This window comes from Electrophorus electricus, chromosome 24, assembly GCF_041902795.1.
Source record: "Electrophorus electricus isolate QZ-2024a chromosome 24, ASM4190279v1, whole genome shotgun sequence".
Lineage (NCBI taxonomy): Eukaryota > Metazoa > Chordata > Actinopteri > Gymnotiformes > Gymnotidae > Electrophorus > Electrophorus electricus.
The window spans coordinates 6,355,139-6,368,412 of NC_137520.1; the positions used below are offsets into that span (position 1 = coordinate 6,355,139).

Below are 13,274 nucleotides of genomic sequence, written 5' to 3' on the forward strand. Positions count from 1 at the left end.
CTAAAGAGGGGAGTATTGCAAGTCTGGAACAAAAAGATCTGAAGAGACTTTGCGTAGAGGGACAGTCTCATCCCTTTAGACGTGTTCTCCTATCTCGTCCAGCACTGGAAGAAACGACTCAGCACTGTTATCTTGGCAAAGGGAGGATGAACAAAGTACAAAATATATAAGAGTACCTCATTAACGGTTCAGATTTTTTTTTTTTCATATTTTCAATCTGAAAAAGACATTTGTTCAGAGCTTTTTTCACTCATCTTTACCAAAGGTGGCAATAATCGAAAGGGTGATGCGTGTGTGTGAGCGCGGCTGCAGACTTATGGGAGGGTTTTCTCCGTCTAGCCGCGAAGAAGCGGACGCTGTCGACTCCAAGCTTTAACTGAATACCAACAGCAGAATAGTGCGTTTGGCAGTAACACTCAAGATGTTTCAGCATTAGCACCAGTTAACGGTAATTAACCGTGCTAGCCAGCGTTCAACAGTCCTACTCTGGAGTCAGAAAAAGTGGAAGGGGAATTTTGGGAAATGGACAAATCCAAACAGTGAGAAACGACTAGAGAGTCTACAGGAAGAAACACTGAAGAAGGCTAACAGTGACCTTAAGAGACTCTGTAAGGCTTCTCAACTCACTAATCTGATAAAAGGTCATGTTTCCTGCTTCCCAAGTACCGGATGATTATATGTTGTGGCAAATTAATGTTCAGTTTGTTTCCCCACTGATGAAAACACCATCTCACGACACGGATGAGCAGAAGGAAAATATGCTTGATCAGATTGGTTGGACTGCGTGGCCAGATAACTGCAGGTTAACGCTAACCTGACGTTGTCATGCTTCTGGATGTAGATCTTATGGAACATCATGTCTTCTTTCTTTGCACTGATGTCAGCCTTCATCTCCATGGCGACGTGCCTTGGCAACACGGACAGCAACAGGCGTTCCTGAAAAGAGAGACAGGGGAAAGACAGAGGGAGGAGAAAGGGAGGAGGGTGAGAGGGAAAAAAGGATAGACAAAAAGCCAGAAAAAGAGAACCAGACAGAGAAAGGCACATTTCCTGCTGAAAGATCTGTTTTGTTTTCAACCCCATTCCCTAAGTCTGGGGTTTCCCTCTTTGCCTGTCTCTCTCTAAATAACAAATTCGCCTTTCAATGATTGCCTGAACCGCTTCCTTCCATATGCGTCTGTCGTGCTGTTATTGAACACGCCGTGCGGGGCAGGAGCCATTATCAGCCTCCTGGATACCGATTCTTGCGTCTTATTTAACATTTAACATGTGTATCGTAATCCAGTGACGCGTCAGGCAAGCGGGGTGGGGTGGGGTGGGGGTGGGGGGAGGGGGTGCTCTCTGGGCCGCGGGGAGGCTGACCTGCTGCTGGTTCTCCCTCTGCAGGTGCAGCCTGGCCTGGATGTAGCCGCGCGTCTCTTGGAAGGCCTGCCTCTGGGAGACCTCCGCCGGGTAATGCGTGCAGATCCCAATAATGTTGGTGCACAGGAAGATCAGCACGTTCGCGCTCAGCTGGAGGACAGAAGGGTGGGGTGGGGTGGGCAGACAGCGGACAAGACGAGGTTTAATTGCTTTAGTGTCAAAGTGGCTGCACCACCAACAGACGCACTTTTTCCAAGGACTCTGTGTTCATGCACGGACTCATCCCGGGACGTCGTCTTCCTCGTTTTGCAGCGTGGGAAAAGGCGATGACCTCTGACCGGCAGAGGCCACTTCCTGTGAAGCTGGGCTGCAGTTTACAGTTAAGAGAGCCAAAGCCCTGCTAAATCTGGAGCCTAAAGAAAAGCCTATGCTGTCACTTCCTTTGGGTCACTGTCAGAGAGGGGTTAAGCGGGAAGGACAAGGGGTTTACTTGAGACTGAGCCACAGCAAACCACGTTCCCAGGCAAGCCTGAAAAGGCCTGCGTTCAATGTTGGAATTCTCCCACTTCAAATAAAACTGAATTTGGGGGATTTGTTTCGGACATTAAACAATACCAGCCTACTCTGCGAATGAATCACAGCAGATAACATCCGACATGGTTTATAAAGATTGTTTATCAAAGTGCTGGGGGGAGTTTTTTGGGTTGTTTTTGCAAAGGCCTTCTTTGGTAGGGGAGTAAAGTAGATGAGAGCTAGATTTCCCTCTTCTAGACATCAAAGCACTAAAAATTGTAAGGCATTGTGTTGCCTTATGCTCATGTTCTCACCTTGCTTTCCAATGTTTGTCTTTACACCTCTAAAACGCCCACCACCGCCTTTGTGACACCTCAAGTATCTGTTTGTTGTTCATCCACTAATTTGCCAAACTGCAGTGTGAAACAGTGAACACTATTTACTGTCATTCAGTAAAGTCTAATAGTACTCCCTGCTCTAAAAAGAATATAGAGCTTAAACTTTATGGTGACCACATTACGCCACCCAAAATGAACCACAGGGTATTTATTTCCTATTCATAAAATCACCTTGGTGATAATTAGTGTACCATTGTCAAATTACCGCCGGGGTCTTTTTATATATATATATATATATATATATATATATATATATATATATTTTATTTTTTTTTTTTTTTTTATATACATATGTATGTTTGTGTGTGTGTTTAAGTATAGCACCTTCAAAAAGAAAGTTATTCATATTTAAAGAAAGTCATCTTAAGACAATACTGATGTTGCATCATTGTTTACTTTATATAAACAGTATTGACCTATATTATTAAAATTGATCAGAGTTTTGAATTGAATTGAGGGATTTTCTTTTTTCTTACATTGATATCCTTCTCCAGAATGTTAAAATGATTTATATTTATATATATATATATATATATATATATATATATATATATATATATATATATATATATATATATATGTATTGTCATTCATGGCTCCAGGTTCAGATTACATAATTTATGTACTGTTGATATTATGGTTCAAATTATGCTAACGAATTATGTTAGTTTATATGGTCCATGCTATTTGTCTAATATTTCTCATTCTTAACAGAATAAAAAACAATAATATGTACGTTCTGGGGGATTAAAACAAGTTTTAGGTTTAATGCCAATTGTAAGAAGTGCCATATGAATACACTGAATTAATTTTGAAATGGCCTGCTTCTATAAAGAAGCACTGCTACTTTTATTTCCTGTCATGTGCACTGTTTTGACTTTCCCAAATGCTGTGAAAGGCAAATTTACAATGAAACCCTATGTGGGTGTATTTTAGAAATAGAACTATGGCTGGAGGCCATGGCCACACTACATTAAGATCTAATATTGAGGGCCAGTATTAAGTATTAAGAACAGTAGTCAGTATTAAGATCTGATATTCAGAGCCAGTGCCTCTGAACGCACAGCCTCCAGATGACAATATGCCAGATCAACATGTCACCATATACTGTCACCACGCTCATGTAAAATGAAAACTTCCATTCTGCATACTATTCCAGCGGCTCCTACGAACGCGAGGGCGACAGTTCTGTGTGGAAAGAAATATGCAAACACTGCAAACATGACTCTAGTCACCAGCTTTTCTTGTTTCACAGTTTATCTTAGAGTGAGCTGAGCGAATGAGCTTATCAAATAAGAGACCGGGAGGATGAGGAGAATGCACTGTACTGTTCTAGATGTCGAAGACAGAAAGTATTTTATGCTGTGGAGTGTATCTGATGAAATATAACACTAAAGAGACACTGAGTGACAGTGTTGGGATTAGACAGGAGTAAAGCTCTGTGTGTGTGTGTGTGTGTGTGTGTGTGTGTGTGTGTGTGTGTGTGTGTGTGTGTGTGTGTGTGTGTGTGTGTGTGTGTGTGTGTGTAGCCGAAAGGCAGAGGTAGACAGGAGTAGGTCCTGCTGGTCACACTGACATTAGACAGATGGCTCTGAGCTCTGTTTACATTAGAGTCTCTGTTCAAGCAAGACAGAGCCCGACAGAAAGTGAAAGCTGGTGTGTGCGTGTGTGTTTATAGAGAGAACAGACATTGTGTGTGCGTGTGTGCGTGCGTGCATTTGTGTTTCGTTTTCCTCCTTTGACATGAAAGACAACACTGGACATGCATGGGCTTGTGTGTGTGTGTGTGTGTGTGTGTGTGTATGTGTGTGTGTGTATGTGTGTGTGTGTGTGTGTGTGTGTGTGTGTGTGTGTGTGTGTGTGTGTGTGTGTGTGTGTGTGTGTGTATGTGTGTGTGTGTGTGCGTGTGCAAATACATGGACTAATGACAATTTGTCTGGTGCTTGCTGCTTTTATGTGCAAATGTATTGATAACACAATATGATTGGTCTATTTGTGCGCGCGCGTGTATGCATGCGTGCATACATGCATGTGTACCCATCACAGGCAGACAATAATTGCTTGCTCCTCTCTAGAGGGTGATGGAAATAGGTTTACACTGTACACAAAGTCAGCTACACGACACCTTTCTCATCGGTGCATGACTTTTACTACTTTTGACCAGAACATATATGGAGTGGTTTACTTATTTTAGTAAACTATTTTACTTTACACTTATTTTACTGTCAGGCAATTACATTCACAACAGACAGCTTACAGATCACAACCTTAGACAAAAAAACTGTTTGGCAGAAGCAAACGATTGGCAGCTGGCCACTGGACACCTGTTATAATGTGAACATATTTCATTATCTAATTATTCATAATCTCGCCCATAGACCAATAACGCACCATTAATGCACCATTAATTCTCCAGATTTTTTAGGGGACACGCTATCTGATACATGTTCGGTTACGCTGCAGCCTCGCATCTCGCAAGTTACATCTGGATATGACAGACGGATATGTAAACAACGGTTGCACAGTGACCATATTATCTAGATCAGGGCTAGCTGAGGAATCATATATGGACCAGAAAGGCAATATCCATGTATGTGCAAAGACATAATAACACTTTTTGTCCTCATTAACCTTTTGGGAGAAAATCATAATTTAATAAATCAAATGCCCTCCCATATTTGGCACATACAAAGCATTACTGCTTCAGTTCTTGATTTGTGCATTTTAGCACAGCTGACTTCCATTTTCTTCCCACAAATATGTGACGTAAATTTTAAGTATGTGGCAGAACTGTTAAAAAGGGACCTTTTATAGCTATGCGCTACTTTAGTTTTTTACACAGATTGCTTGAATTTCTCCATATACAAGGACCTTTGCCTCAACTGGGTTTAACAACCACTCTGCTGTCAACCCACACTTGACAGCTCATTATGTTTTTTTCAAGGTATCCTTAAAGAGTGGTTAAAGGGTTTTTCATGCAGGTGCATGCATTACAGAGCATGTAGTGGGATAAATTTAACTATCATCAACTAATCCATTTCTCTGAGAAAACGCTACCTTCTTAGAAGACTATGTTTTTGTACAATGACATTGCCAAAAGGTTATTGCTATAGTCAGTAGCTACACAGTGGTTTAAGGTTTGGAATCTCATGCACATGTGCACAAGTGCATTCTTAGATTGAAGGTCGTTGGTTTTTTTTTTAACCGACAACAATCAGATCTGTATTTTCAGATCAGATTTTAGATTTTAGATTCTTAACTAGTTCAGATTTCAGTCAAGGAGTGAATCAGCTACAACTCACCTTTATGGTGAGAAATAAACTCATTTTCAAGCAGACTTCCAAAGTCTTGACAGACACCCACTCATAACATGATGCAGGCTGTGTCAATGTGGTCAGTCTGTGGACAACCAGAAGTAAAAACTCAAATTCTCCATGTAATGCTCTCTGCAAAAGGGGTCTGAGTTACACAGGGTTATACTGAATGCTAGTTACACCAACGGGTAACTGTCTCTTGCAGACAATGCATGAGTTACAACCACACTGGAAATGATGTGGTGACGAAGCTCGCACCTGCATGAATTGTAGTCACACTGAAACTTATATCCTCAGGAAATCTGTCAAAAACTCAAGGAGGATAAGTTCGATAGCCTGCTATGGTTCTCATTCGAATCCACATATTTCAGTCTTCTTTGAATTCCCTGGGAATTATATCAGCTCTTTAATTCCAATGGTCAAAAACAAAATCACAGAATAACAAAGCCCTTTCTGAGATTTAGAAGAGAACAATTATTTGAGAGTCAGTTCAAAAAGGCCTTTAGCGTTGCAGTTTGTGATTGGTTTATCCACCACTGCCTAAGGATTTGCCATGACCTTATGCCCAAGTATAGGTCAGATTTCTGCATTCACACAGTCATTTATTTCCTACATGATATGTCAAAAAAAGTGATAGCATGTTCAGTGCAGTGCAGTGTGCTCTGGTGAAATCCAAATGAATGTCACAGTCTTTAACCTTGACAAGGGAGCTGGTGTGTTTTCCAGCAGAAGATGCTTGACATCGAGCCATTTATGTGAGCATTATACCTCATAGAACATGTAACATTCCCACCTGCTTTAAATGAAATGTGCTCTACGCATGCTGCGCCGTTTTAATCAATTTTAAATTTAGGTCCCTATTCAAGACTTGTTGTAGTGTGGGCAACAAAACCTACATTAAAATCTCTATTTTAGCATTCTCACAACCACAAAAAAAACAACAACAACAAAAAAAAACATGCCAAATGTACAAATGAGTAAATGTACTTGGCATGCCCCATTGCTAAACATATTTATGCTAATTCTGTACGCCTGCATGGAATACTGTTGTAATAATGTAATAGTGAAGACTGTCCGTGTGTCTTGGATCTTGCGCGCATTATTATCAAATTATTCCGAGTAATTATTTTGGAAAGAACGGCACAAAAAGATGAAACCCAGTTACATCCAAGAAAAACTGCACTGGGAACCAGTATGAGCCATTCATTAACTGCTCCCTCTGTGATCCCATCCCACTGCATTTCTTTCTGGCTTTATATGTCTTTTAGTCACAAATCATCATACGCAATCTTTCCCCAACATGCTTATGTCCTTTGGCCCAGTGACTACAAAGTGACACACAGAGACATGGTGAAGGTCTCCTTCCTCAAATGCCAATGTTTACAGAACACTTCAGCCTTGGCCACAGAGTTCCTGTTAAAGTCAATGAGTAATGAACAGGATCCATTAAAAAATAAGACATATAAATACGCTCAGCAGTCCTCTAGACAGACATTAGCCTTAGTCCTGAACTGTGCCAAAGTTTCTAAAGAGATTTGTCATTGATGGAGTAATTCGCACTAGATTTAGACCTAATCTGAATATGGAAAAAAAACAGTCCCTATGTTAAGAAAGGATTTTCTGTCCATTCTCTTGAGGTGAAACTGATTTTAAAAAGTATTTGATTGACAAATAAACCAAACTTGAACTTGATTGTTTTTCTGTTGGGAATTCAGAAACAGTGATTAGATCATTCACCATTTTAGATCCCCCTGTACATGAAACCGAAAAATCACGAGCGTGTAAATCAAGAGCTTGTAACGTGCGGAGGCGTGTAAAGTGTGTTCCTATCTGCGTGTGCATTTTGCATATCCACTGATGGATTTTTCACTGTTTACTCAAAAGCATGTCTTATTTCACTTCCTGAGTGGTCACTTCACTTTTTTGTCTTCTGCATATTCACTGTGTTGATACACCTGTGTCTGATCTATTTATCACTTAAACCCATTAAGACCATTCAGGACTATGTCTGGCTTTGGCCATCTCTATGACGCCACCATAGGACAGAATCTTTTTGGAAACCTCTAGTAACTGAAAACTGAGCTATCAATGCCTTTAACCTTCTTTTACAAAGGGAGCAATCTTTTAGGCCAGACGACAAGTGTAATTCAAAGAGTCTGTATATGCAACCAATACAGAACATCTGCTGAAGGAAGAACTTAGATGGAACAAGAAAAAGCTTTATGAAGCAGTGTTTAATGATGACCTAACTGGGCTTGATGTCTAGATTTTGATACTACTGCTGCACTAAAACAGTACATTTTTGAATTTGAATAGATGTAGCAGCTGAGACACAATGATAAGAAAACAGTTAAAGGATAGAAAGAAATTTGTCAGTAATGCCAGTTTATGTCCTCTTCATCATGAGACTCCTGTGAGAAATTCAAGATCCGCGAGGGGCCCGGCAACTTCGCCCGAAACGTTCACTTAGCGGCTCTCTCTCAAGTTCCACATGTTGCCTCCAAGTCCACTCAGCACCTACTCGGGCAGGCTGACGGCAGGTCTGTGCCACGGAAACTGTGCAAGCTGAACCTGAGGAGGGGCAGTGCAGCGTTTCCCACTTTGTGGAATATTATCACGGTGCTGGGACGGTTGTGTACGTTCCAGCCTGACCACAAATTCCCAATAGGGACAAAGGAATCTCCAAAGCGACGGCGTCCAAGAGTTAAAGAAACAAAGTCATTTCTGCATAGCTACATATTTTCTTATGAACAGTGTTTTTAACCAGAAGAGCTTGACCAAGTGTAGGTTCAGTCAAAATTCCCTTGTCATTTTGTTACCATATTTCAAAGACGTTTCTAAAGAAGCATTCAGATTCAAACCTATTACTCCCTTTGAAGCAAAAAGGGAGTTAGATTTTAATATTATAATTGTTATCATGTATCATAGTTGCCACTACATCAAAGGCTTACATCAAAGGCTTACACTGCTTCTTTCCACAGCATTTATCTTATAATTTTATCTAATTTCCTCTGTCCTCACATACTTAACCAAGTAAACATGTTACTTTACTTCTGTAGTCCTTTACATTTCCATAACCCTTGAAACATGGTAAGAACCTATAGGAGGCTCAGTCATTTGGTATTAACATTTAAATAAAAGCAGTGTCTAATTCAAATGAACAGCACACAGAACTACTTACAATTAGTGGTAGGGGATTTTACACAAAGTATCTCATGCTCTTATTTTGAAATAAAAGCTGCTTTCACCATCACCGCTGGGTCACGCCAGCAAAAGCTCATCTTGGTCAGCCTCTCTCAATCCTCTGAAATGACTGGCTGTGCACCCAGCAGCAGGGTCGCGTCTAAAAACAAGCGTTTCATTGCTTTGTAGCTCATCAGCTGGCAGTGAAACAGCATTTCACTGGTAAATATGGATTCGGATCGTACATATAAGCGGGTTCCCACACAGGAGCAACAACTTTCATGTGTTCTGCGAAACAAATTAGTGGGTAGTGAACAAAGGCAATAATTCAACATGGGCACGTGGTTACCACCTGTTCCAAATTTCCCTGGAATACTGTTTTTTACCATCTGCTGCAGAAAATCCATTGTGATTCCTACGATGCCAAATCCATTTCAGCCTCCGAGAACAGGACTACTGGCACCAACATTCGTTTAGATAATGTTTGCAAAGACAACCAATAGTGTGATGTTGACAGATTAGCTGACATGTCCCTTGGCTAAATATGGGTAAATGCTGCCATGTTGCTTCCATCACTGCTGACTGTGCTGAGCTATAATCTAAAATTATGATGTAAAAATGATTATCTGGCTTAAGTTCTCTAAGCCCTTGAGACTGCAGGGTGGGATACGACAAATACGATGACATCTGTATATTACAAAACACAAAAAAATTAGTTTTGCACCGAAATACAGAAAGTAAACAGTGCAGCGATACAGACACACAGGCAGTATTATACAACGGAGCAACTTTCTAGGGGGAAGTAGCTAAGCTATCACAAATGGCCACAATGACTGACTGTGAAACAGCACGTAGCGGAGAAGAAATATAAACACCATGCACGCTAAGAGCCACTGGACAGCTGCCCATGAATGTATGCTCTTCTTACCATGCAACATATAATCACTGCCACCATTAGAACTTCTGCTTCTTCTGCAGATTTACGGACATGAACACAAAAATTACTAGTGGGGGGTCCCAAAAAAAATGCGGTTTAGATGATATAATTTCATTATTTACTGGTCAGTGGTATGCATATGAAAGCCATACCCCATGGCAGAGAGCAGTCTGTTTGTGTCTTTTTCTGCAGTACAACAGAGCTAACAGTGGGGCTCTGGATGCCATCTTGAATTCTTTACAAGAGACTGTGCTCACTGTTTACCACAAGCGTGGTCCATTCACAATATTCCCCCCCACACACGCACTCAGCCTTCCACCCCCACTAAAACGTGCGCCAACAAAAGCACAGAGCAGGCCATTCTTATTCTTAACAGAAAGAAAGAAAAATGAAAGGGGAGAACAGGCGCAAGAACAGCACTCCCAACAGTGCCTGTTTAGCCGCGACGGCTCCAGTAATTGATAGATCCCTTTGAAGAAGCATGCCAAAAAAACAAAACAAAACAGACAATCGCATGTTGTGGTTTAAAAACATCTCATTTGCAATGAAACGCCACAAAAGGGAAAGCACATAAACCATCCTTCGAAGAACTCTCTTATCCTTTAAGAGCCACAAAGCAAAAGTGCTATTTCTGTTCCCTTGGACAGCAGAAACCCGCAGCGTCACTGACCTCCTAGCCTGGTGGCCAGCTGATAAGCTTCTGAGGGGGAGACGGACGCAGACAGCAAGAGGGAGAGAAAGAGAATGGGAGGATGAAAAAATATGAGCTGCCACATTCTTTAGACTGAAGCCGGTACCTGCTAATTGTGGGGTAGCTCAATGCTGCATTGAGGGTTTCATTCTTTTCATGCTTACAGCTAATAACTTGAAGGGGACATCCATTACATATGTATAAGCAAACTCAGCACTCAGACACAAAATGGTGGAATATAGCAGGAATATAGCAGACGCAACGCTCATAAACACAAACATAAAACACCGGAAATAGCAACAGGTGAATAAGTTGCTAAAATTCTTGCCATTTCAGAGTAGTGAGTCTTGAGGTGACATATGGTTGGCCTTGTTAGTGCGCGGCTACAGCTGGGACGGAGCTAGTAATTATTCATCAGTGTGGGCGAAGCAGCAGAACTGTGAAGATCACATTTACCGCACCAGAAACTACATTTCCCAGATTCTTCTATCTCACTGTTGCTTCGATCTTTCACCAAGGATGAAAGAATTTAAACATTAGGGCATATGGTTGCATGAACTGCAGTACTATAATAATATCCATATAATGGACAATATTTTGGTATATTAAAATAAAACAATGGGAAAATTTTGTCCATTTAGCCTGTTTCAAATGGTAATACATGTCTCTTATGTTGGTGGGCAAACACTGCGCATGTTACCTTAAATTGTCATGTGCATGCAACGCAACAGTCTTCAGTTTGAACATTAACAATGGCGCAGCATCAAATGCCCGCGCACACGACCACGTAAATACCTGACACTTTGCAGCACAGCACCAATGGGAAGGTAATTATCCATCTTAATGGACACAGATATGAAGGGTTAAGAAGCCAAACAGATTTACGACCTTAATTTAACTGAATTTCTCGTACGAGCGATTTAAATGAACTTGCCGCATTCAGTAAATGTATTTTTTTCCATTAGCTACAAACAAAATCTGCAAGTGGTCCAGAACCGTCACACATCAAACCTATGGACCAATGTACTGTCTCTCTTTCATTAGTTTGAAGAAATTTAGTTTGAATACAGAAATAAACTTCATGCACCAGCTGAAGATGTTGCAACTATCCAACAGACTTTTTACTCTGACAATCTGCAGGACACTTAACCTTATAAATCACTTTTGAGGTGTCAAATTTTTTAATTCACAATCCCTTTAAACAGGTGCAATTGTACAAACAGCAGGTTGTGAGGGTCATTTAGGACCATTTGGTGAATTTGGCAAACGTTTATAAATGACGTGGCACTCTCTTATGGCCGACTTTAGTAAAGAGTATGAGAAAATCAAGATAAAATATTCTTGTATGAGGCCCAGTAACTTTGGATAGTCTGTCAGCATGGCTTGGGTCAGACGTTGGTATGCTGTCCTATCCAACAGCTAAAAGCCTCATCTGTAAGCCTACCATTTACCACAGTGTCATCAAATGTTTCCTACCATTAATCTATGTGCAAGGTGAATGCCACCAAGAAATTAAGAAACTCCCTGACATGAGAAGCTCCCACTGTAAGATGCAGTATAAGTATTTTTAGGAGCATGTCTGTGACCTATGAACTATGACCTTTACCATCACCAACCAAACCTTTCTCTGTGGTCAATAAGCACAAAAAACTGACACCACATGGAAAAATCAGGACTAGACCAACCTGTCACTTTTCACTGTCTGTTTCGAAAACAGGATCGGTGGGTTGACTAATAAGATCCTACATAGTTTGGAAAATCATTTAAATACAGAATCATAGTCATAATCATACCACACTTTGTTATAGAGCTTGGGTCTTACTTACATGTTCCTGTTGTGAGAAAGTATGTGTGCTCACACACCCATAGACACACACGCAAACTCGCTCTCTCACACAGAGGACAATGGTTGTAACATTCTGTAACAAAGACAAATATTTCTAACCGAGCTGAGAGATCGGAGCCTTGAGGGCGGGCGTCAACTATTGGAAACAGGGAATTCTATTGTGTGTGTGTGTGTGTGTGTGTGTGTGTTCTTGTGTCTTCTCTGCGTTAATTGATTCCAGTTGTAAAGATAGAAGACACTGACTCAGAGGTTAACAGGAGACAGCAATATAGGACAAGGCCAAGGGACATGCATAGAGAAAGTGAAAGAATCAGAAGGGGGTTCCAAATACTGACAGCGATCGAATTTGGGCAACTTCAAACCACTTTTGTTATCATTTCGTTCCTTCTCTCCCTATCCATGTCACTTTCATCATCTCTCAATTTCTTTAATTAATGCAAATGCATTGAGATTTAACAGTTTCAGGAAAAAAACAAAACAAAACAAACATCTCACAGGTTAATCACGTATTCATTCACTGTGTACAAAGAAAGCTAGACTACCTACTGTTTACACACTGTCACAGCCTAGGTTACCACCAGGAGAGCAAAGTAAGCCCAACAGATCAAATCCAGAGCCAAACCAACAATCTGTCCATAGCACCATGAAGAGTTAACCTTCGCCACCCAAACTGAATTCAATCAGAAGCCTTGGATTTGAGATGTGCGCAGTACGGCATTTCTGAACAACCTGAAGCGTTTAATGAACTTTACATGAAGAAGTAGTGTGGTTTCCTGTATATTCTGTGGCTTTCCACAGAAATACTGAAGAAATAACTGAAGAGACTGATTTGCTCAGAGGTGGGCCTGCCATAACTTTAGGAAGGTGCATATTACCCATTTCCCTCAATATCAGACTCATTCTATGGGTTAGTGTAGAGCACATGGTGATGGCTGGTATAAATGATATTTTATCAAATTTGGTGTTTTTATGGGTTTCTTTTTTCTTCTGGGTACATGTAGTATCAATAAAGGGAAATATAATTTTTAGG

At 40.7% G+C, this 13,274-nt stretch overlaps 1 protein-coding gene across 2 annotated transcripts in view; it reads right to left on the reverse strand.

The window, feature by feature from the left end:
* adcy6a (adenylate cyclase 6a) overlaps positions 1-13,274 on the reverse strand; it is a 41,319-nt gene that overhangs the window by 11,470 nt on the left and 16,575 nt on the right. For both annotated transcript variants that reach the window (XM_035522330.2, XM_035522329.2), the window contains exons 4-5: positions 1,363-1,512; positions 815-936 (exon numbers count right to left, since the gene is read on the reverse strand). In XM_035522330.2, the coding sequence (XP_035378223.1) occupies positions 815-936; positions 1,363-1,512 (272 nt within the window). The remainder of the gene's footprint in view (positions 1-814; positions 937-1,362; positions 1,513-13,274) is intronic.